The sequence below is a fragment of the Helianthus annuus genome, chromosome 17 (assembly GCF_002127325.2).
Source record: "Helianthus annuus cultivar XRQ/B chromosome 17, HanXRQr2.0-SUNRISE, whole genome shotgun sequence".
In the NCBI taxonomy this organism is placed as follows: Eukaryota; Viridiplantae; Streptophyta; class Magnoliopsida; order Asterales; family Asteraceae; genus Helianthus; species Helianthus annuus.
The window spans coordinates 179,583,719-179,611,307 of record NC_035449.2 but is presented as its reverse complement, the minus strand read 5'-3'; the positions used below and the strand labels follow the sequence as shown (position 1 = coordinate 179,611,307).

The 27,589-nt window shown below is 33.7% G+C and overlaps 1 protein-coding gene across 1 annotated transcript; it reads right to left on the bottom strand.

Moving 5' to 3' along the window:
• Window positions 1-18,973: 18,973 nt before the first annotated feature.
• LOC110925305 (protein FAR1-RELATED SEQUENCE 5-like) lies at window positions 18,974-21,998 on the bottom strand. Its single transcript, XM_022169261.2, has 4 exons — window positions 21,096-21,998; window positions 20,586-20,844; window positions 19,813-20,382; window positions 18,974-19,693 (listed from the first exon to the last, which is right to left on the bottom strand). Exons 1-4 carry the CDS (start codon window positions 21,830-21,832, stop codon window positions 18,974-18,976), a joined length of 2,286 nt encoding a protein of 761 aa, XP_022024953.1. The 5' UTR covers window positions 21,833-21,998.
• Between the last annotated feature and the right edge of the window lie 5,591 nt (window positions 21,999-27,589).

The following is a 27,589-nucleotide window of genomic DNA, read 5'->3' as shown; positions in this document are numbered from 1 at the left end:
TAATAAAAGAAACCTGATTTGGGACACATGTCATTTAATGAGGGTATCAATAATTTATTGATAAATTTTAAATTAAAAAGATTTAAAAATTATATTAGAATTTTATTTTGATTGTAAATCTAAAGTCTAAAATGTGTTTTAGATATCTTTAATATTTGAACTAATTATCTAATTAATAGATACAAATCCCTATTTTTCATAAAAACTATTTACTTCATTTTATATCTAATAAACAATTTAAATATCTTCTATCCGATTTAATTTGAAAAGATAACAACATAATTTTCATAAATTCTCAAATAGTTAATTTATACTATTAGCATATATAACAAATAAATCATTTAATTTGAGTTTTTTGAAGTTTGGGTCATTACAATATATGTATCTATACTTTATTATACAATAAAAGAAATCTGATTTGGGACACATGTCATTCAATGAGGGCATCAATAATTTATTGATAAATTCTAAATTCTAAATTAAAAAGATTTAAATATTATATTAGAATTTTATTTTGATTGTAAATATAAAGTCTAAAATGTGTTTTAAATCTAATCTATAATTTTTGGATTTAATTATGATTTGAAATTATTAAACAAAAACCCATAAAATTAATAACCATTTAATCAATTTCGTAAGTTTTACTTTCCTTTCTAGAATTAAATTAGATTTTTGTGATAATTAAAGTTTTGTCAAGAATATAAAAAATCATTATTTAATATTCAATATATTACATCAAATATTTAGAATTAAACTTCACTTCATTCTAAATACTAGGTATGTTTTTTTTTACTCTTCATATGCTATGCATATTATCTATGTCACATAGAAAACATCATGTATTTTTAGATAAGTTAGATATATGTGTTTTAACACAAGGTAAACTCTTAACATACATATTTTTTCTTATTGTAACTAAGATGTAGAGGTCTATGAAAGGTATCTTCACATGCGGAATGTCATAACTTTTTTTTTACATTTAGATTTACTTAGTTGTCGTATGATGTCTCATGTCTTTATTTTTATTTTTTCACTTATATATATGTTTCATTGGTTCAATTGTACATGTAAAGTATTACACTATACATAGTATTTTTTCAACTATAGTTAATTGGTTTGGTTGATTCAATTTTTGTCTATTCATTTACATTACTTTTATCTGTCTAGAAATCCCTTTTCAGACCTTTCAAATGGTATGGGACATATTAAATTATCAATAGTTTTTATTAGTTTCCTTACTAATTGTGTTAAAAGTAATTATTTCGTACAATTCATATTTGTTTATAGCTTTGAATACGAGCATACCTTATATTAATGTTAATGATAGCGAAAGTGAGGATACTATATTTGGATGGTAGAAAATATAATATTATGCCAACATTAACCGTCAGAATAATCTATTATCAGATAAAATCAGACACGTTACCTTTGAACAATAAAATGTCACAATAAATATTAGTAGTGGTACAAAATTTTAACTTCATATGATAAATCCTAAAACAAATAACAGATCATATTATTATGAATAGCTATACAAACTTCAATATTTATTTCGTATTTGGTCTACATATTACTCTATATTATATATACTTAGATCATATTATAAACATATTTTTTTTTATTTCACATTAGAATTATGATTCATCCCGTGTATTACACGGGCCGATAACCTAGTTTTTACATAATTGAAAAACGGAAAAATAAAAATACGACAATTCAAACTAAAAATCTAAAATACGAAAATTCAAACTAAAAAGATTCCTCAATTTTCGTCAATTTTTGATTTTTTGTAAGAAATAAATATCCTTTAACTGATCCTTCGGCCATATATATTTTTCCGCAAGTTGTTGTTTGCGGGCTATAGCGATTTTTTGCACTTCGTACTCTAGATGCCCGTGTGGCCGAGTACACGTCTTAAAGTCTTTGTCCATTGTTAATTGGGCAACACTTTCGTGTTGTTCCTTAATCAACGCTCTAGCTTTCAAAATATTTTGTTGTCTAACATCCACCAACACTTGAATCGTCGTTTCCTTTTTTGACGTGTACGCGTATATTTTGTCGCTCAATCCACCTTGGTTAGATGAATCGGCTTGTCTACCCTTTTTCTTCGGTTGCGTTGGACCGGTTTCTTCGTTCAAGTCTTGCATCGACATATCAATTGTCCTCCAATCTTTGGATGCACCGAAGTTGGTAGAATCCGATGATTTTCTTTTGCTAGAACTACCACCGGATTCCTCGTTCAACAATGAGATCTTGCTCCATTTCTCATGCTCTTTAACGATCTTTCACGCACCAACACGCTTGAAACCATGATGGAATTTCTCTCGGTAATCTTCAAGCGCCCTTTCCATAACATCCAAATCGCTGCACCCACTTTTATGTATACGACCCTATAGGGGTAAAGTAAAAAAATATTATAACAAATGTTATTATAAATAAATTAAACTAAAATTAAATTATATCAAAATAATATAAGGAATGTAATTAAAAATAAATATAAACTAAAATTAAATAAAAAAATATAACAAATGTAATTAAAAATAAATATAAAACAAAATTAAATTTAGTAATATAATGAAATTAACTAAAATTAAATATAAATTGTACCACTTGAATGAAAAAAAAAACATTGAACCAATTCATTTTAGTCAACATATTCCCCTATTTGAGTTTAGCTAATCAACCATTCGCTCGCTTCTGCCCCTAAGATCGTTGAAATGTTTAAGAACGGCTTTCCACAAACTGTGGTTTTTTTGTTGATTTCCTTTCATCCGATTGGACACATGAACGTATGCTTGAGCTAAAGATATTTCTTCATTGGGAGTCCAATTCGCTCGATCAGTTCGATTAATAACTTTCCCCATTTTCTTCCCTTGATCTTCAACTACATTATCCTCATAAAACTCATCACCTTGCACGTTCATTTCATCCAAATTGTTTAGAATTGTGTTTCTTGCACACTCTCGTCATGATCAACGTCTTCATAATAAACTGAGGGTTCTCCATCCACAATTTCGGGGGGTGGGGGGGGGGATTGAGGTGGGCTCGTATACGATCCAAACAACTCGAAGTTATTGAGAGCTTCTTGAGAGAAATCGAGTTGAACATGTGGAACCATAGGTTGTGAAAAAATAATTAGGTGAGTATTGTTGGCCTTAAAAATTTGGTGGTCGTGTAAAATAGTTTTGTTGTGATGGTTATGGTTGTGTGGGTGGGTGTGGTCTATAAACATCACCCCTAGTTATTTACCTTTTTGTCTCGTGATCTACTCGAGATTCAAGCCTAGCTATGCGAGTTTCTATAGCATCAATAGTAATACCATTTTTATCACCATTTTTATCGACATGTATAATACGTAGAAGAACAAAGAGATATTTTATACCATTTTAAAAGTTTAAGTATAACTTTTGAAACATATGGTAAAGCCTTTTAAAACATACCAACCACGATTGTTAAATGATCACCTTTTCCATACGTTAATATTTAAAAAAGTTACCCCATAAAAACAAATATTTTATTCTCTTTAACTTGAATATGATATTAATATAGTTTTTTAATTAAAAAAAAATAAGCATGTTACTTGATTACCGATGTCTATGCTCCCCACCGCGTCACGTAGCCTGGTTCCTCTATAGTAGTTCATTCGTATATACTATACTATAATTGATAATATTAAAAAAATGTTATACATATATAAAAAATAATTACAAAAATTGAGTTGAGCTCAAGTTCGTAACATTATTTATGTGGCAGACTTAGGGTTTCTAAATAGAGTTAGGAATGAGTCAGATTTAAGCTTAAGCTCTTTTATGTTAAACGAACAAAATTCGATTTTAGTGGGCTCGAGCCGAAGACTAATTTACACCTCAAGGACATACTTGATTCGAAAACACGTGTAGTAGTGGAATTTAAAAACAAGACGTATGGATTACTATAAAAAAAAGTTAAGGCAACTTGGACAAACCAATTTGTTGACAAAAAGCTATTATGCCATGATTGTCGCAGGCATGTTGTTCTTTTAGAGCAAATGTATGTTGAAATGAAAAGCCACCCCTCTATAGGTTGGGCATTTGGTATGAGAATAGAAATGAGATTAATTTTCATAAAAAGTTATATTTGGTACGAGACGGGTATCATATATAGTAATACATTACTCGATTGTTCAAAACATATATACTTGCTTAATCGAACAATACTCCTAATCTTTTTTTTTTTTTTTAATTTTTCTTTGTCCTTATATTTTTCATTCAGTTCACAAATACACTAGTGTTCACTTTAGAACACCACTCTATATATATATATATATATAGAGAGAGAGAGAGAGAGGAAGGTTAACGTACATTACGGCTTAACGTACATCACGTACGACAGGTAATTACGCACGTTCATTTTAAAATCACGCACGTTATAACTCAAAAATCCAAAATCACGTATGTTGAAACACAATAATCACGCATATTGAAAACATTAATCACGCATGTTATAGAACAAATCACGTACGTTGTTGTTCTTACAACTGGAGGTGGTTCCTATTTTAGCGGCTCCCTCTATGTATATATATATATATAATGTAAGTATCCATAGAAAACCCACTTTAATTTAGAAAACTCGGGAAACTCAAAGCTCCCGATGTTCTTTTTTCTTGAAAAAATTTACACATGTTATATACATGTTTTTAAGGGTTTTGGGCAAAAAAAAATCAAAAAAGCGCCGAGTAGATATTTTAAAAAAAAAATAAACAAGCTTTGGTGTAACACATGTTACAATTATGTCAGATGAATGTAACATGTGTTACACCAAAACTTGTTTATTTTTTTAAAAAATATCTACTCGGCGCTTTTTTGATTTTTTTGGCCCAAAACCCTTAAAAACATGTATATAACATGTGTAATTTTTTTCAAGAGAAAAAAACATCGGGAGCTTTGAGTTTTCCGGGTTTTCTAAATTAAAGTGGGTTTTCTATACATCTTTCCCCTATATATATATAGGATAAGGATCATGTGAGAAGTGATAGGCTAGTTGAGAAACTTGAGAAGCATTCTGTACCACACATTTTTCTAAGCCTTTCGTAATATACACATATGTATAGTTTAAAATTGACTATATACATATGTGTATAACTCAATATACATATATGTATATAGTCAATTTTAAACTATACACATGTGTATATTACGAAAGGCTTAGAAAAATGTGTGGTCCAGAATGCTTCTCAAGTTTCTCATATAGGGTGGACTTCTCTTAGGATCCCTACCCTATATATATATATATATATATATATATATATATATAGAGTTAGGATCCTGTAAAAAAGACTAAAAGTGTGAGAAGGATAAGAAAGAATCTACACCATTAGATTTTTGATCTAATGGTTTAGATTAATTGGGACCAAATTGTAAAATTTGTTTTATTTTTTGGACTGAATTGAAAATTATAGGGGTAATAAAGTCTTTTAGATCCATTCAAAATAGGTAACTGTAATCAAAATCCCTATAATCTCTCTCTCTCTCTCTCTCTACAATCGCACGATCAGAGAGATCTTTCTCTCTCCTTCTTCTTGAGTAGCGAAGAAGATGGATTTTGATCTGAACCAGCGACGGTTTGGGTTTCCGGTGTGAAGGGTGTTGATCGGAGACTGAAGAAGACGGCTGAGGAACGAAGGCCGACGACTGTTGATCGGAGACTGAAGAAGACGGCTGAGGAACGAAGGCCGACGACGGGCGATGTTGATGTCCGATGGGGAATTACGGTCCGACACTCGGAGGAAAGTGACTGCAAGCGGCAGCGGCGACGGCGAGATGTGTAGTTACGTGGTAGGAAAATTATCGGTGGTGCAGCAGTGGCGGTGCCGGAAGTGGCAGTGGTGGTGCCGGAAGTGGCAGTGGTGGTGCCGGAAGTGGAGAAGATGATACAGAGGTGTTATTTTTTTCTTTACTGAATGGTGTTATATCTTGTACTGAATGGTGTTATTTTGTGTACTGAATGGTGTTTTTTTTATTTTCTGAATGGTGTTTTTTTTAACTGAATGGTGTTATTTTTTACTGAATGGTGTTATCTTTTATGAATGGTGTTATTTTTACTGAATGGTGTTATCTTTTTCTGAATGGTGTTTTTTTCTTTTTCTGAATGGTGTTATATTTATTTTCTAAATGGTGTTATATTCTTGTACTGAATGGTGTTATCTTACTGAATGGTGTTATCTTTTCTGAATGGTGTTTTTTTGTTTCTGAATGGTGTTTTTTTTTTTTTTCTGAATGGTGTTATATTTATTTACTGAATGGTGTTATATTATTGTACTGAATGGTGTTATATTATTTACTGAATGGTGTTATTTTGTTTACTGAATGATGTTATTTTTTGTTTACTAGATAGTGTTTTTTGTTCCTGAAGGGTGTTATTTTATTTCTGAATGGTGTTTTTTGTTTACTGAATGGTGTTATATTATTTTTGTAAAGACACCATGAATTGAACATTTACTGAATGGTGTTAAAATGAATGATATTATGGACGGTTATAATTCCTTAAATCAAGGATTTTCTCTCTCCAAATCCTTAAATCAAGGATTACCATATTTGAATTTGTTAGTGCATTTACAATCATACCCTTTTCAATTAATTTAGATCTAATGGTTGAGATTCTTTCTTACCTTTCTCACACTTTTTGTCTTTTTTACAATAACTCCACCCTATATATATATATATATATATATATATATATATGGGATCGCTAAAATGAAAACCACCTCTAGTTGTAAAAACCATGAGAACCACTTAATGGCCCTTAGATCAACTATATGATGGATGTGATTAAAAGTAGTTAATATTAATATTAAAAGTTTTTTGTCTTATTATGTCTTTAATATTATAATACAAAAGGGTATTTAAGTAAAATAACTCTATTTTGTCTTTTTATATATATTAATTTTAAATTACCTTTTTTGTCCTATTCATTAATTACTTTTTATTACTTTTATTTTTTAAACATAATTTCTTTATTAAAAACATTTTTAAATTCAGATTTTTTTAAAAGATTTTTATAGTTTTTACAATTTAAGTTTTACGTTAAACTTTTTACGTTTTTTTGACGCGCCGTTTTTAACGCCGTTTTTTAACGCGCCGTTTTTTTACGCGCCGTTTTTCAAGCGTAACGCGCCGTTTTAACGCTGTTTTTTAACGCGCCGTTTTTCACGCGCCGTTTTTTACGCGCCGTTTTTACACGCCATTTTTTTAAGGCGTCGTTTTTCTCAATCGGCGTTTTCTTAACATGCCGTTTCTAACGCGCCGTTTTTAACGCGCCGTTTTTAACGCCGTTTTTTAACGCGCCGTTCTCAATCGGCGTTTTTAACGCGCCGTTTTCTAACGCGTCGTTCTCAATCGTCGTTTTTAACGCGCTGTTTTTAACGCACCGATTTTTTAACGCGCCGTTTTTTAACGCGCCGTTTTTAACGCTGTTTTTTACGCGCCGTTTTTCACGCGCCGTTTTTTAAAGGCGTCGTTTTTCACAATCGGCGTTTTTTTAACGCGCCGTTTTTTAACGCCGTTTTTTACGCGCCGTTTTTTAACGCCGTTTTTTACGCGCCGTTTTAACGCGCCGTTTTTTTAAGTCGTCGTTTTTCTCAGTCGGCGTTTTTTTAACGCGCGGTTTTTTACACGTTTTTTACGCGCCGTTTTTTTCCACGTTTTTTAACGCGCCAAACTTTTTACACGCTTTTTACACGCCGTTTTTCCGAAGTTTTTTAATGCGCCGTTTTTTTGAAGTTTTTTAACGCGCCGTTTTTCCGAAGCTTTTTAACGCGCCGTTTTTTTACGCGTTTTTACGCGCCGTTTTTTCAAGCGTCGTTTTTCAAAACGCGCCGTTTCTCCACTTTTTTAATGCGTCGTTTTTTTACACGCCGTTTTAAACGCGCCGTTTTTTCACTTTTTTTTAACGCGCCCCTTTTTGTACACTTTTTACGTTTTACGTTAAAAATTTAAACTTTTTACGTTTTACGTTAAAAATTTAAACTTTTTACGTTTTACGTTAAAAATTTAAACTTTTTACGTCTTACGTAAAAGTTTTTACGTTTTACGTTAAAATTTTCACGTTTTACGTAAAACTTTTTACGTTTTACGAAAAAGTTTACGTAAAACTTACGAAAAACTTTTTACGTTTTACGTTTTACGTTTTACGTAAAACTTACGAAAAAATTTACGTAACACTTTTTACGCTTCACGTTTTTACGTTTTACGATAAAAAGTTTACGGTTTACGTTAACAAGTTTACGGTTTAATTTTTTTTTACAAAAACGTTTTTTTACGTTAACGTTTTTTTAACATTTTACGCGCCAATTTTTTACGTTAACGTTATTTTACGTTTTACGCCCCGATTTTTTACGTTTTACGCCCCGGTTTTTTACGTTTTACGCGTCGGTTTTTTACGTTTTACGCGTCGGTTTTTTACGTTTTACGCGTCGGTTTTTTACGTTTTACGCCCGGCTTTTTCACGCGTCGTTTTTTCAACGCGCCGTTTTTCCGTTTTACGTTAAAAATTTTACATTTTACGTTTTACGCTCGATTTTTTCAAGCGGCGTTTTTTTACGTTAAACTTTTTACGTTTTACGTAAAACTTTTTACGTTTTACGTTTTCCGATTTACGTTAAATTTTTACGTTTTACGTTTTTACATTAACGTTTTTTACGTTTTAGTAAAAAAAATTTACGTTTTACCTAAAACTTTTTACTTTTTACGTTAAAAAGTTTACGGTTTACGTCAAAAAGTTTACGGTTTATTATTTTTTACAAAAACGTTTTTAGGAAAAAACGAACGCACCCAGAAATCGCAAATTCGGTGAAGCGTCTCGGATATATTGTTTTCATCATCGACGCCTAAAAAAAACCCAACAAACAAAATATTTTACGTAAAACTTTTTACGTTTTACTTTTTATGTTAAAAAATTTACGTTTTACGTAAAAATTTTATGTTTTACGTTTTACATTAAATTTTTACGTAAAACTTTTTACATTTTGCGTAAAACTTTTTACGTTTTTTACGTTTTACGTTAAAACGAACGCACCCATAAATCGCAAAACAAATGCACCCAAAAATCGCAAACTCGGTAGGTGTCAGATAGGTTGTTATCGTCATCGACGCCTCAATTTTTTTTTTGAAACAACAACATCAAAACAAAGCGTATCTCGAAAAAAAAAACGTGGTTTGGCTCAGATTTTCCGATAATCAAAAAGGCTGCAAAGTGGAGTTGCAGGTTCAAAAACCTACCCTCCGCCGTCCTTGCCACGCCATCGTCATCAAAATCTTTTTCTTTTTTTTTTTTTTTTTGCATCATTGCCGCCCCAATCGACCATATCAAAACAGATCAAACCCACATATCAAAAATTTCCACATAAGTGATCAAACCCACATATGAGATCAAACCCACATATCAAAAATCAAAGTTCATTCACTGCCAGCTCAACCCCGATATAAAAAACACATATCAATCCAAGTTCCAAAATAAAAGCAACTCAGTTTATGAAAACACAAAAAACCATCAGAATCACAGCTTTAATTAAAAAAAAAAGCAACTCGCTTTATGCAAACACAAAATCAAAACAAAAAGCAACTCACTTCAATCACCAGCACCTCTGGCATCGACGGGCACCACCGGCATCGACGGGCACCCACCGGCATCGACGGGGCACCACCGGCATCGACGGGCACCACCAGCATCGATGGTATTAAATCAGATTTAATAACACACCACCATCGTCGCCCTTCACCCACCGTCGACATCAACCCCCAACATCGGAGTCGTCGGCCTCAAAACCCAAAATCGGAGCCGTGGTGGTGGTGGTGTTTCTTCAGCGTGTAACGAGGAGGTGGGGGCTGTGGTTGCGATGTGGTGGTGGCCGGTTCTTCAGCGTCGCCGGAGAAAGGTGGGGGCCGCCGTCACAGGTGTGGGTGACCCATCCACCACCGTCGCCGTCACAGGTGTGGGTGACGCACCACCGCCTTCACCCACCACCACCGCCTTCATCCAACATCTTGATGATTATTGTTCAAGCCCATCAAGATTTATCAATGATTGTCAAAACTAAGAGGTACCCAGATGGTAAAGTAACTAGCTTTGAAGGAAAGATTAGTGATTTAGGATCTCAAAATGAAGGAAAACTGAAGAGAAAAAAAGTGGATATTGGTGCCAATTATCATGGGTGTTGGTGATAGTTTCTTTGACGTGGTGAACGCACAACTCAAATAGTCAATTGTTAGAGGAGGAGGAGAGAATTTTGAAGCTCTGTGAATTTGGTGTTTGAAGCTTTGGGAATTTTGAAGAGAGAGAGGAGAGGTCTTTTATGTGTTTTGAAGAGAGATGAGAGAAGATCTTTAATTAATTGAAGTGACAGAGAGAGAGAGAGAGAGAGAGAGTTGGAGGCTTAAAGTAGATAATAGATTAGACATTTGAGTTAAATGACCAAAATACCCCATATTCTGATTGGTGGAGAGGGGTTCTCACGGTTGTTACAACTGGAGGTGGTTTCTATTTTAGCGGCTCCCTATATATATATATATATATATATATATATATATATATATATATATATATATATATATATATATAAGATCAAGATCAAGGGAAAACCACTCCGAGTTGTAAGAACTTAGAGAACTTGGCATTCCCGTGCGAGTTTTGCCCCCATTTTTTCACACCCAAGATTAAAATGTCTAGAAAGACTACTGTAAAACAATTTAAAAAAAAATCGAAGTGGTGTTTTTCGGCCTCGTAGAGCAGCTGTAAAAAGATGATAATATAAGCATGACATCACTTTTTAAAGCATTTACGACTGCCGTAAATGAAAAAAAGTTTTTTTTTTTTTTGGAAAATGTTGATTTTTTAAGGATTTTTGGTAATTTTTTTTAAAAAGCCTTTCGTAAGGCTGAGTTTTCAAAGTTCTCACAACTTGTATAAGTTTTCATTATATGTTAACCCTACATATATAATTTTTATGGTGTTTGAAAAGGGATGTAAACACATATGCATGTCGTCGTTTTTTTATCAATGAGAATGTTGTTTAATGAGGAATCTTGAAATGTGACTTTTATTATATTCCTCTAATTATCTGTGACGGTAATTCTTACACGTCATGAAAGAAAAGACACAATTATAATAATTTGATTTTAGCTTGGTTAATATAACTATTCATTAAACTACTCAACTCAAACATGTCTCATTTAGTACATGGGCTACACAAAACACAATCTTTTTAATAAACATGTCTCATTTAGTACATGGGTTACTCAAACACAATCTCTTTAATAACAGTTTACATGTTAATTTGTTGAAATTTAAGGATTATTAAAATATTCTTATTTAACTTTTATAGGTGATTATTAAAAAGTGTCATCTTTTACAAATTCACACTTCTAAGATTTATCTAAAATAGAGGATACATACATTTATGAATTGGTTTTAAATTGATTGGTTTTCATCTAGTTCTTACAAGTTTGTGAGTCTCACTTCAACCTTCCTATATCCTATATATAAAATTAAGGCAAAAGATCAAATACAAACAAACTTAACCTACTAAACATACAAATTAAAGGAAAAGTCAAAAAGATAAGGTGGCATTTTTGTAATTACCACCAACTATCAAAGTTACTATACAAATATGAACTCAACCAAAAATACCTAAAAAAGACAAAAAAAAATATTTTAATATTTTTTATAAAAAAATCGCTACATTTTGTTAATTTTTTTTGCTACTAAAAGTAGCAATTTACATATATATATATATATATATATATATATATATATATAAAAAAAAACACACACATATAGATATATAGGGTAGGGATATGGTAAAAAGTGTCCAAAGTGTAAGAAGTGTAAGAAGTGTTTTAAACCATTGGATCTTTGATCTAATGGTTGAGATCAATAGGGTATTAAAATGTAAATTGTGTTTTAATTAGAAGGGGCTTTTGTAAAATTGAAGGGCAATAGTGTCTTTTCCATTCTTTCAAATATGGTAACCGTATCCTACACAACCAAAACCCCCTATCAATCTCCTAAAAACAAGCGACGTTCCCGTCAAAGCAAGAGTTTTATACTTTCCGGATACTTTCGTCAATCAAACTACATTCCAAAGAAGCAGAGAAGAGTTTTATAGGTAAACGGAGAAGGGTTCGTCGTCAAAATCCAGTTGAACGTAAATGTGTTTTATTTTTCACTAATCAGATGACAATGGTGTTCTATTAACAGGATAATCAAGGATCAACGAGTGTTATATGGACCCAAAAAAAGGAACTATGAAGCCAGCAGGTTCGAAGAGGAAGCGAGAATTATCCGAGGCGAAACCAGGTTAGTGTTTTATTAGTGATTTGATGTTCGGTTCATGGCATAGTGTTTTATTAGTCTTTTATTAGCTATTTGAAGTGTTTTAGGGTTTACTGGTTAGTACTTTAGAGTTTTATAAAGGATTATTGGGTGTAATATGTTATGTAAATGAGATAATAGTGTAGTATAATCAGTAGACTTCGGTTTGTTTTAAATGTGGACGAATTGTAAATCGGTCTGTTCTTTGGCATCTCTGTTTTTATTACTGCAGGGTTTTTTAAAATTGGGGTTTTAGAAGTGTAGTGTCTTATGAAAGAATATAGGGGGTTTTAGTGGGTGTCTTCTCTGTTTTGATTACTGCAGGGTGTTTTAAAATGGGTTTTTTAAAAATGTAGTGTCTTATGAAAGAAGAAAGGGGGTTTGAGAAAAATAGTGTCGTATGAAAGAAATGTAGTGACCTATGATAAAGGGGGTTTTAAATTTGTCTGATTGCATAAAGCACTACAATATTTGCATAAGCCTCAATATTTGTGATGAATCCTTTAGTGCATACCTTAGTGCACACTAGACTTCTGAAGTTAATGAATACTTTAGTGCATACCTTAGTGTAAAAAACACTAATTTTTGCATAAAACACTTTATATGCATAAAACACTTTATATGCATAAAACACTACAAGTATTGCATAAAACACTTTATATGCATAAAACACTACAAATATTGCATAAAACCCCAGAATTCTGTTGTTTGTAGAGTGTTATATGGAAATGGTTGTAGATGGTGACAATATTGCATAACAAACTAGACTTCTGTAGTTAATGAATACTTTAGTGCATACTTTAGTGCAAAAATACACTTTATTTGCATAAAACACTTCTGTTTCTGACACAGTGTTAAACTTAAATGGTGTTTTTGAAATAGAGTATGTTGAGTAGTTTATTGCATATAACACAACTAGTCTTATCATTTCGTATAATTTGAAATTCCTGGTTCGATAACTAATTGTAAAAAGGATTTAATTTTAGTCCGGAGAAGCGGCCGAATACCAAAAATCAAAATGGGAAAGGGATTCCATAACACAATTGGACAAAGCATCCAGTTGAGCGATTCGGATAATGATAACGAAATGCAAAAAGGTATACGTAAAAAAAATTAACTACGCATGTAAAAAACAGTTTGTGTACACTTTACTTTCAATAATTTGTTATGCACTATGACGTTTTGTCGGAATTCTTGCACCAAGTCTCACCAAAAAAAAAGTACGACACTTTAATTATATTGAATTTGCTGTTTTAAAGTAATAAAATGTGTTCGGTTTGCAGCTACAGCAACACCCGATGCAAACAGCGATGACGACTTCCAAACGCCGCTTCCGGTACCGTTCGCGGAAGGTAAGAATTTGAATAACTGAAATTAAATGTTGGAATCTTTCGTATGATAGGGATCATAATGTAACATCATCTAACATTTTGTATTAGTTCCAACTAAACACCATACTGATGCTGATATAACACACCGTGCCACGGCCAACGACGACGACTTCGTGACGCAACCACCAACGACAGATCAATCAGGTAACTTTGCACACAAAAGTTGTAACCACAAAACACTTTTCGTTTCATTGAAAATATAGTCTAAATGATGAGCTGTATATGGGTTACAGCTGCCAATTCACAGGAAGGCCGTGACAATGTTGACCACCAACAACCATGCGATGGAAAAAGACGTAAGTCAACAGCGACTAGGAGGAAGTCGACGAGACCACCAGCATCATTTGAATCGAAAAAATATGAGCCCTTTACCGGGCCAAAAATTAAACTGAAGACGTCTCCGGATAATCTGGTTATATTGGTTAACAGCTTGAATAAAGTTCAAAAAAACAAGGTCATAGAGATGGGATTCGGTGCATTGCTGAATTTCAACATACATCATGTACCGACGCGGCTAGCATATTGGCTGGCAAGCAACTATGACGACGCTGCAGGAGTGTTGAACTTTGGAGATACCCGTTTACGAATCACATCAAAGTTGGTGAACACAATATTCGGAATACCAAACGGGGGTATAAAGATTGTAGAAAAAGAAAGAGCGAGAGACAGCAACCCGGTTGTGAAAGAATGGAGGGATCAGTTCAATGATAACACTAAGGTGTCGTCAGTCGGGCTGAAGGACATGATGGTTACAGACACTTCAAGTGGCCGGGCATTTGAATTGAACTGGTTGGTGTTATATAATACTATACTTGGAGAGATAAGCGCATGCAACACAGTTAACCAGCGCTTCTTGGGATGCGTGTACCCAAATGAAAAAATATCAAGCTTTGATTGGAGCAGCTACATGATAACCTGCTTGGATCGGACGACGAATGCATGGAACCGGAAGAGGAATGACGCTTTTAGAGGCCCGATCGTGTTGCTAGCGGTATGTGACTCTACTGTATTGTTTATGATATGAAAGTTAAAACACTACGTGCATAAACACCACAAAAAAATTTATGTAACATCGTAAAATTGGTTACATCAGCTACCATTGCATACAAAACCATTAAAGTCTATTAAACCAGTAATACACTATGTTACATTGTATAACACTACAGACACATAGTGTATTAAGAGACTGCATCAGTGTACTATGTAAAACACTACAGTCGAACCGTAGTACTCTATGTTACAGTATATAACACTACAGTCACATATATAGTATTACAAACAGGTCTGTTTTGAATAGAATATTCCATAGCATACATATTAAACAGTACCATCATATTAAGACACTGCATCAGTTGACTTCGTAAAACACTATTGTTGACTTCATATTAAGACACTGCATCAGTTGACTTCACAAAAGGTATAACACTTTTAACAAGCATGCATAACCAGTAAACATGGGTACATAATCCTTATAATTTAATGCTTATATGTGCAGGCTGCATACGCGTACGACCAAATGGATGCTTTGAAGCGTAATAAGAGGGGATGTAAACCGATTGAATTGATAGATGACGGGATGCTTGACGAACTGCTCGGAAAGCTTGATGACATACTTTGGGATTCTCACATAAAGCATAACACCCCAATGATACCCAAAATTCATGTAGATGCAGAAAAACCGATGAGTGATAAGGTTAAGAAGATACCTGATGATAAAAAAGCAGCATCAACCAGCGCTAAAGTAGTTGAAATGGCAGCAGAAAAACGTGCGGATGACAACAAGGATGGTGGCAACGAAGAATACGGACCTTACGAAGAAGGGGACGACGACCATATGGGAATATATAAACATTGCAAAAGTTATTTGTTGACACAGCCAAGTACACAGGAGCTGCCGTTTGTATGTCAAGTTGGGGCAGACGGCGAGTTTCTGATCCCAATGGTATCACAGTATGGGACGCCGCCCGTCTACTCACAAGAAGAAAAAGATAGTGAAGAGGTACACCACTTGATAACCTTTTTAACGTTTGGTGTAATATCAGGAGTATTTATACTTATATACATCTGACTGACGTTTCGCATAACACTTTATAATTTGGTTAGCAGGATATGGCGACAAATCTGGATGATGCACTTAAGGAATTTGAAGATTGCGTTGAGAAGATAAAAAATGCAATGAGGGAAGCTTTACGTTTGCACCCCAACAGTGAACAAATATTGAGTAGGAAAACGTCATGGATTGCGAGTGTCCGCAAACATCTAAAGGACATTGCGGATACTGAGGAAGGCGATGAAGTGTCAGAAAAAACCCCCAGAGCTGTCAAAAACACTGGACTGTTGACACAAGGTAATCAATCTCCTTTCTCGCCCATGACTTCATCAGTTTGCGCAGAAATAGATGAACTGATATCTGCAATACAATCCGTACGACACCCAGGCACACAATCGAAAGCTGAGGGGATCGAACCAGTAAACTTGCAAAGTGAACTGGACAACGTCGCAACAATTTCAAGTATTCCAGCCACTGAACAGGAAGGAAACGCCTTACTGCAGTATAAACTCCAAAGGCCAAAAAGAAACACCAATCTTCCAGATGTTTTCAGGTCACCGTACGTGCAGCGTGTGGTTTCGTTAACAGATAAACGAGAACAATTGGAATCTGCATTGGCTAGCTGTATACTCAGCGCAACGGCAAACAAATGGTAGGCATCGAAAACAACAAAAAAATTAAATTATTAAAAAAATTAATGATTGAGTTTCATTTTATCACGTAGGGATGTTATATTCGATTGCCCAGCAGGTGTCTCGATTTTGAGAAGCTCGTTTGAGACGATGTACCCGTCATTATGCTTGGATGCAGATATTATATCAGCTTGGGCCGCAGTCCTTAACCACGAGGAGCGGTTAAGGGCACCTGGTACCCCCGCGAGGCTGTTTTGCAATGCCGGAATGTTGGTAAGATACTTTTCACACCTTATAGAACACTACTCCATAATGTAGACCAGTTGATAAAGTAGACAAACTTATAACACCCCAATACTAAACATACATTAAAAAATATACTTATAACACTATATGCTGCAAAGTAGCTTATAAAACGGCTTATAACACTACAGCCCCCAGCTTATATTATGCCTTTATACATATAAAACAGCTTATAACACTACACCGCCCAGCTTATAACCCAGATTTTTGAATATCGTCGAAATAACAAACGGACAAAGTTGCTTATATAAACTAAAATCTGTTATTTGTTATGAAACAGGTGGCAGGCGATTTTGAAGAGACCGATAAATACAGAAGCTTGATGTTCAGTAGCCGGATGGAAACAATACTAGGCCAAGCAGATAACATGGACATCAGAAACTTCCAAATGGTATTCGTGCCGGTGCTGTATAATACACACTATATTATAGTGTTCTTCAATCTCGCACAATCACAAATATTGGTGATCGACAATATCGAGGGTGATGTCCCTATCAACATACGATACAACGGCTACGTAGAAAAAGTTGTAAGAACACTACCATTAAAAAATATTAGTTGACATACAATAAGTATAAGTTTTAAAAAACCCCATTTGACGTCATAAAATTCACAGGTCAATGCATTCTGCTCGTATGTCAAAAACCACTCTCCTGCAATTGCTAAAAAACTGCCATCAACATCACCAGTTAGTCTGAAGTTCCCGTGGCAAACCATGTATAACGGAACAGATTGTGGAATATTCGTCATGCGTCATATGGAGACTTTTAAAGGTGTTATTGTAATTATAGTTTTATTATTAAAGTTGACACTGGCATGTACCCTAAATTGGTTTGCATTTCTGTTCACTAGGGACAAGTGTGCGCGAATGGAACTGCGGGCTATCGCCAGAGCGAGACATCACGGGGGAGGTGTTGAAAGACCAATCGATAGAACTATGTTACTTGCGAATAAAGTACTTATAAAAAATCTTGTTAAGTGACATAAACTCGATGCGGTCTAAAATGGAGCAAGAAGTACATGAGTATGCAAATAAGTGTCAAGATGAAAGACTGGAAAATTCTAGGACTGCAAAGGAAAGGATCGAGCTACGATTGAAATAAGAATAGCACATAGTTCTGAAATGTTCTGATACACGTTATAATTAGACTGGTTTCATTTTGTCTGGTACAAACACTTTATTTTAGATATTAGCCTGGTAGCATGGTTCTGAAATGTTTTGATAAACGTTATAATTACACTGCTTCATTTTGTCTGCTACAAACACTTTTGCAAAAGTGATGGTAGTGGTCTGTTTCGTTAATATAACACTATATTTCATTACAAAACACTGCATTTATAAGTAACTAATGGACTTTAAACTAACTGTATATGACAATAACAACATACTGCAGGTCCCTAATACTGCATTTAACACTATAATTATAGATAAAACACTATAGGTAAAGATCAGTCTTTAAACTAAATATAGAACCTGTAATAAAACACTACAAATCAATTATAAAACACTATATGTCATTACAAAACACTGCATTTATAAGTAACTGACGGACTTTAAGCTAACTGTATGTGACAATAACAACGTACTGCAGGTCCCTAATACTGCATTTAACACTATAATTATAGATAAAACACTATAGGTAAAGGTCAGTCTTTAAACTAAATATATAACCTATAATAAAACACTACAAATCAATTATAAAACACTATATGTCATCACAAAAACACTGCATTACATAATTTGAGAGCAATTAAGTGTTTGATTCAGATGATTATTGTTGTCATAGTTTAAACTATGATAAAACACTGCATCTAAATATAAAAAACACTATATTATAAACCAAGGAATTCATGTATGTTAATTAAAAAAAATTACAATTTCTATCCATGTTGACAAACAAACAAATTCAAAAAACATAAAACACTATAATTATAGTTAAAACACTATATGGTAAAACACAGACCTTAAACTAACTGTGTATGACAATAACACCATACCGCAGGTCACTGTTACTGCATTAAACACTATACTTATAGATAAAACACTATAAGTACATGTCAGACTTTACAATAAATTTAGAACCTGTAATATAACACTACAACTTAGTTATAAAACACTATATTTATAAAATATGATAAACGACCTGGTCATTAAGTAATAAAAACGTCAAACACAAGGAATCCAACAAAAAAATTAAACGTCATTAAAAAAATAGAAAAAAAACTCAAAGTTTGCATAATTTATTGATCAACTACTCTTGCTCTTCATCGTCTAGGTCCTCATCATCGTCTTCTTCACCAGCCACATCTTCTATCTCCTCTTCGTCGTCTCCTTCAAGATCCGCTTCATCACTTTCTGAGGAGTCGTTGGCATTTTCCCTTGCCGGGTACGTGCAGGTACGTCTATTATGGCCCCGACGTTTGCAATTGCCACACTCGCGACCCTTTTTTTTCTTCGCAGATTGAATAATGGCAATTTCACGATTACTCTTCATTCTGGAAGGTTTGCCCATACCTTTAAATCTAACGGTTTTCGGCATACGAACAGTTACAGGTGTTTCTTGCGTGTATCCAGTTATTTCAGCAAACCTATCGCGACGACTCCTAGGGGGAGCGTTCACGACTGCCTGATCAGCGGTCGATTGATACTGGGCAACATGGTCCCTAAAAGCGCACAACGCATCAAAGTTATAAACCAACCTGTTGATAAGAGACTCGGCTGACCTTGTTATCTCCCTTACAACACCATTAACTTGCTGGTACCGATCATCACTTTCACTAATCCCCAAAATCGCTCCCGGCGCACTGTTAGGAACAGCTTCCCTTGTCCAACGTCGCATTATGTACCTTTCAGGGAACTGCCTGATATCAAGAAGCCGCAAAACGCAAAAAATATGCGCACACAGAAGCCCAAATTGTTCATACCTATTGCATGAGCAACTAACGGTCATGTCTAGCTGCCGCATCATAACCTAATACATACAAACAAAAAAAAATGAGAACAATAATATATACTAAATCAAAACTATAAGATAAAACACCATGCACAAAGAAAAATTATAAACAAACAATTGTTACATCCTATAGTTACCTGAAAAAATGTAGTACACGCTTGAGAAAAGTCCTTCACAGAGAAGTTCACAAAGTTATCCTCTCTATCCTCCCATTTTCCAACAGCACACTTGTGAATGGCTGTCTGAATTTCAAGTTGCGCATCAAAGAAAATTGTCCGTGTGTATATGTTTGCCGCCTGTTGCTCTAAGACAAACTCTTTTGCAAATATTTGGGGGTTCGTTTGCCTAGTATCGTGATCATTCTTCCTGTGCTCGTGTCTTTGGGCTTCGATTGCAGAATCAAAATGCCCCAAGAATTCAACAAGGGTACAATTCGGGTTGCAAAACTGCCCAAAGAAGTGGTTCTCACTCTCCGAACGTGATGAGGTACGCATCAGCCCAGACATGTGTTGATCGCGATAATATGCAGGGATCCATGTATCCCTAATCTGATACATTGACTGTAACCATTCATGATTCAGCAAATCAAAATCAGCCAATATAACACCCCATTCATTTTCAAACTGTTCTGGCAGTAAGGCATCGGTCCAAACAATATCACACAACCTCCTCTTAAAATCAGTGCTATTGCATAGGTTGGCGCCAACCTAAAAAACAACGATTCAACAATGAAAAAAATTAAATAAAAAAAAATACATGATAAAAGCAGATAAAACATTATATAAAAGTAAAACGACGTCAATAAACAAAAACAGACATATTCATATATAAAAAGGTACAAAAAAAACAAAAAAACCAATTCCATTAAAATAAATAACGTCGTAAAAGATAATTTTGGTATTTAATAAACCTTGGTAGTGAGTTTCTCCATTATATGCCACATGCAAAGCCTGTGCCTACTTTCAGGCCAAGTATCTTGAATAGCTTTCCTCATCGCGGGGTCTTGATCAGTTACAATCACAGGTGGTGCGCGCCCAAACGCCTGCCGAAATGCGTTGAGCAACCAGCTATATGTTTCGGCAGTTTCATCCCCTATAATAGCAGCACCCAAGGTAACATTACGATAGTGATTGTCAACGCCGGTAAAAGGTACGAACATCATATTGTACCTACAAAAAAAAAAAAAAAACGCGAGTGATCACTGATTTGATATTGTAAAATCCATACAATATTAAAAACATGAAACAACATACATTTTTAAGTATTTGCAAAATTAAAACACTACTAGTATGATATAAAAGTTACAAGTCTTTTCGTGCATATACCAAAACAATATAAAGACATTATCATGCTGATAAAACACTATGATATGTATCTATTATGGATGTAATGTATCTAGAAACAAAGGAAGGATACGAACTTGTTACGACGATAAGTAGCATCGAACGACACAACATCCCCAAAAATATTAAAATTTCTCTTTGTATCACCATCGGCCCAGAACAACGCACGTAAAACGCCCTCGGCAGTTGTAAGGTATTCCATAGAGAAATTGGGCATAAATTCTTTCTTCCTTCTTAGGCGTTTGATAACCATGTCAGCATCGTACTCAGCTATATACCTATTTAAGTCTCTCTTAAAGTTCTTGAAGTCAACTTTAGTTGCGCCTACCTTATCGAAACCTCCATAAAGAGTCCTCATAATGTTAAACGCTCTAACTGGACCAACGTTTATGGCACTCAAAGCATTCACGGCTTCTTCCTGTACGTAATTCATAGATCTGTTTTCAGGAAGCAAGTACCTGTCATCTTCGGCAACAAATGAGTGATTATGCGACTCCTCGAAGTAATAAACCACGTAAAGATTATCCGGTTTCATTAACTTAACCCGAATGCACGCTTCACATCCGGTCCTTATAGAAGGAACCCTGCGAGTAATCTTAGACTTCGAGTTAACATTAGAACTACCAGCTTCCTGGGTCGAGTCAATCGCCTTTAAGGGTTTAGTACCCTCTTTTGAGCATACGAACCATTTATTATGTATTAAACCCTTTCGAGGCTCGTATTGAGTACCCTTCCTAGCTGTGAAACCTCCCGCCTTAGCATATCTTTGGTAAAAAAGATACGCATTTTCCAGCGAATCAAACGTCATATGCATCTGAGGTTTAATCAAATCATCAACATCTGGAATAAATGTCCTCCTTCCAGAATTTGGGGACACCTGAACATTACCAACGGGCTGGTATGTAGGAATATCTACAACGAAAAAACGACAAATCAGTCTTTTATAAATACATTGATAATAAACACTATATCAAGAAATAACCCTATCTGTATGGAATAAAACAGTATTTGTGACGGGAAAAACACTATGAAAATAAATTAATATTCCTGTATATAATATAACACTACACATTGTGGATAAAACACTATGCATCTGATAAAAAAAAAAAACCTTTCTCAATGATAAAACACTAGAACGGGACTAGAACATACAACTAAATGTATAAAACACTATGAATGGGGATTCAGATGTGTGAATAGAATCTAACACTGTTGTTCTTACATATGACACTATAACACACTACAACAAAAATTACTAAAACAGAGGTAAGCAATTCAATGTATAAAACACTATGAAAATAAATTAATATTCCTGTATATAATATAACACTACACATTGTGGATAAAACACTATGCATCTGATAAAAAAAAAAAAAAACCTTTCTCAATGATAAAACACTAGAACGGGACTAGAACATACAACTAAATGTATAAAACACTATGAATGGGGATTCAGATGTGTGAATAGAATCTAACACTGTTGTTCTTACATATGACACTATAACACACTACAACAAAAATTACTAAAACAGAGGTAAGCAATTCAATGTATAAAACACTATGAAAAGGGAAATATGATGTGTGAACAGAATATTGATCATGCATATAACACTACCCATCTAAAAACTATAAAACATAAAATTGATCTTGCATATATCTCTAGACTATAAAACACTACAGATCATGCATATAACACTACAAAACTAAATCAAGAAAAAAACTTTAAAATAACAATCCGCCTAAACAACTAAATGTATAAAACACTACGTACACACAAAATCAAACAAAGAGTAAATGTCCTGTAAAAACGACATACTAAACAACAAAACGAGGAACAAAAACTACTAATTATCGGAACATGCTAACTATTAAGAGATTAAAACACTAATATACAGATTAACCTGCATCGCCGGACTCCATTGAAATTGATATAAAACACCAAAATCGAAAAAAGGCGCAGACGTTAAACAACTGGAATGGGGATATCGATTTGATAATCGTTTATGTATTTATAATTAACGATGATTGAAAGATGCGTAGAACACAATCGTATTGTATCTTGCAGTAATTTACAAAATTCGTTCAAATCCCTAAACAATCTCATTGACGGTTATTCTTGGATCAGATATCCTGAAATTGAATTAAATGACAAAAAATGTGCAATTACAAATCTACCCTTTTGAATTAATTAAAAGTATGGACACTTGTCATTCCAGAAATATTTCTTACACTTCTTACAAATTATGCCCTTTGTACAGGATCCCAAACCTATATATATATTTGTGTTTTTTTATTTTTTAAGGTTTTTTGGGGGTTTAGTTTTTAACATTTTAGCTTGGGTGGGGGTAGGGGGTTAGGTTTTTGGGGGGTGGGGGAGGGGGGTTTAGGTTTTTTTTTTTTTTTTTTTTTTTTTTTTTTGGGGGGGGGGGGGGTGGGTTAGGTTTTTTTTTTAGGTTTTTGGGGGTGATTTAGTTTTTAACATTTTAGCTTGGGGGGGGGGGGGGTTAGGTTTTTGGGGGGTGGGTTAGGTTTTTTTTAGGTTTTTGGGGGTGATTTAGTTTTTACCATTTTAGCTTGGGGGGGGGTTAGGTTTTTTAGATACATTTGTAGAGTAACTTTGAAAGTTATTGATAATTACAAAAATGACACCTTGTCTTTTCCTTCAATTTGTATGTTTAGTATGTTAAGATTATTTGTAAAAGAACTTTCCCATAACATTAAAGGGGCTGCTTGTTTACCTTTTGATGAGACTCTTAATGATTCGGATCTCTTACTGGTTTAGCACTTAGTAGTTCAAACTGTTTGTTTTGCGGACAGATGTTTGAATGGTTCAAACATTTGTTTCTGAATGGTTAAACATTATATTGGGTCTAAATGGTTAAGACCTTTAATCTGAATTGGTCAGACATTTGCCTCTGAACGGTTAAGTATTATACAGACTCTTATGGTTCAGACCTCTTACTGGTTCAAATCTCTTACTAGTTTAGCACTTAACCATTCAGAAGTTGTCAAACAGCCCCTAATTGTATTAAATTTAAAATGCATATAACATTAATTGTATTAAAATACATATTGTTGATAGGTGTAACTTATTAAAATCATTATCTATAAATACGTATTGAAATCACTATCATTATCAATAAACATATTAAATAGTTTACATGTTTGCTTCATAACATATTGTGGTTCAAACACACTTCAAACATGGTACGCTAATGCTTTGCTTTGCTTGAGGATGAACTTACTTCTTTGCAAAATTACATGTACTACTTTACTTGTTTTTGTAACCCAAGGCATGGGTAAGACTTAAGAGGCTTAAAACTTACATATTACTTTCATATCTTTATAATGCATATTCTACAAAAAAGGCTTAAAACCTACATATAATGCATATTCTACAAATAAACCTCGATTTTTATATATTCGGGCCTTAATATATTGTTTTCCATGTATAGTATTAAGAGTTTTTTTACACAGCTACCATTTAAGGTATTATTATAAAAACTAATATGTCTATTTATTAATCTCATATATAATAAATACTAGGTTATAACCTCGTGTATTACACGAGTTAAAATTGTAATTTTACATACTAAATAATAAAACAATATATCTTTAAAAACCGCATTTATTACACGAATTGAATAAATGTAATTTTATATATTAAATAATAAAAAATATTATATTTTTAAGAACATCGTGTATTGTAATTTATATACCAAATAATAAAAAGGTTAAATCTTTAAAAACTCTATGTATGACAAGAGTTGAATAAATGTAACTTTAGATTAATAGTATATTAATTAAATAAATATAATTTTGGATTAATAGTGTATTAAATAAATATAATTTTGGATAAAATCTTATTTATAAATTTAATACCGAGTATAAAGTTAACCGAATAGAGTATAAAGAAATTGAACTAAAGTATATGGTCTAAATATGGAGTAAAGTGAAATCACAAAGTAAAGTATGCATGGTCTAAATATGAAAGAGTGAAATAAGTCATTTTATATTTAAGATTTTATGAATATTGGTACTCCAAACGATATGAAAACAACGCTTCAATTCGGGTGTTTAAATTTCCAATTAACAAAAATCAAGTCATTTGGAGCACCATTTCGAGGTAAGTTTTACATCAATGGACTTGGATCGTCGTTCTGATCAAAAGCCCTAAAAAATCTGTTTGTAATTTGGAAAAAAAAAAACTTAACTTCGTTAAGATTTTTTAACGGGGGACCGGTGTAGGAAAAATATGTGAAAGGTGGAATTGATGAGTGAAATATTCAAAGGTGAGACTGTCAATAACCAATGACCTCTAATTGAGACTATTACAGGCCAATTCTGTAAAAAAAAAACATCATGAATCGAATAAAATCAAATGAATCAGTTTGAAACTATGATTTCCTCTCTAAAATAATATTTAATCATTCTATAATTGATTCCTCAATTTATTAAATTTGACACCCAAAACTTTCAATATAGCAATAGTCACATGGTATTTGATACATAAGTTTAAATGATTTATATGGCTACATACTTGCTTTACATTTTGTAGATATAAAAAAATACATAATTCATTAGAACAAAGCTCTATATCTATTATAAAATGATATGAATATTGAAAGGTTAACATCAGAGTTAAAATTCATAACTAATAATATTTATCCATAAGATATTAAACTAATAATATTATAATTAATTAGAAGAGATTAAATTAAAGGAAAATTGGTATTTAATAAACCAACCTTTAACCAGTTGGTAAATAATAATCCTACCTACAGAATTGGTAGAGAATAATCCTACGTTTTAACTTGTTGGCTCTGAACGAACTTCTCTGGTTAAAAGTTAACAGAGTTATTGTTTTTGATGATGTGGCTAATTTTTTTGATTATGTGGCTAATGGGTGATGACTATGCATAGCTTATGTGTTTAAAACATTACATAGTCTTGAAATTACCATTTTAACCCCAACCCTTATAAATCCCCTTCTTCTTCTTCGATCGCATAAACCCTAGAACAGCCGATTGAAAGAAATGCCTTCTTCATCTTCTTCAAACACATCTCAATCGCATAAAGCTAGGATTTTTAGTGTTGATTTGGAAGGCAATGTGTACTGCCATCATTATCGGCTGGCTGTCAGGAGGGTTGCAGGGCATCGTAGTTCAAGAGCAGGACATGAGTTTTATGGATGTCCACTTTGGCCTGTAAGTTTAGTAATTCTTTCTTCAATTTTTCAATTCTAGCAACTGGCAACATTATTAATCCTCATAGAGAGAGGATTGTAAATTTTTCATATGGAAAGAACAGGTGGATGAAACACTATCATGTAGAGTGAACATCAGTCAAACAAACAGGCACATAATCCAAAAGAATGAAGCATTGGAGATGAAGCTTTCGAATTTGGAAATGGAGAAGTTGATGTTGGAAGAAGAAAACAAAAAATTGAAGCACAAGTTGAAAGTGTCAAAATGCCCTGCTAGCCCTTATGTGATAGTATTAGTTCTGTTGTTTGTTTGTTTTAAATGCATCTTTGGTCATTGAAGTGTATCACAATTAGGGAACTGAATATGTAATGGTTATGTAATGTGTTTTGAAATGTAATGGTTATGTAATGTCTTTTGAAATGTAATGGTTATGAAGTGTCTTATGAAATGTATTGAATGTTGATGGTATATGGCCAAATGTACAGGTTAATTACAACTTGAATGCTATATGACCAAATGTACAGGTTAATTACCACTTGAATGCTATATGACCATATTGACCAAATGTACATTAAACATCCAAAATACCATTCCATTAAACATCCAAAACAACGAAAACATCCAAAACATTACAAACATCCATTTGTTTAAGACATTACAAACTGAAATTAAACATCCAAAACATCATGAAAATACCATTCCATTAAACATCCAAAACATCATGCAAGGTGAACAACTCCTTGACTAGGTTGCTGAGTGGACACAGTAGATTGCTGAGTACTGACCTGACCAGCAGCATTTTTCCTTGGCCTTCCCCTGCCTCTTTTTGTTCCAGCAACATCAACAGGAGTACTGACCTGACCATCAGCATCTTTCCTAGGCCTACCCCTTCCCCTTGCCCTTTTAGGTTCACTAACTACCTTACCCTTTTCTGGACATCTCCTTTTGTTATGTTCCTTGCTCCCACAACCACTGCAAGTCATTGTCATACCATGCCTGGTCAGCTTCCCTGGTTTCTTTGGATTTTCATGTGGATCCTTTTTCCTGTTCTTCTTTGGTCTTCCTGGGCCTATTTTAACAGGTGGGGGGTCCAATGGAAGGTCAACTACAGGCCAGTATTTCTCTGATGGTAAGGGAGGTATTGTGTAGTCATATGCTTTGAGGTACATCTCCTTTTTATAGCTTTCATGAACAAATTCCTCGGCCTCCCTACCCAAGAAACCAGCAACAGCACACATATGGTAACATGGCAACCCAGTCAAATCCCACTTCCGACATGAACAACTCTTGTTCTCTATATCCACAGACACATCATCAAATCCCTTCACCTGAAACAGTGTGGCACTAGATGGGAACACTTCACA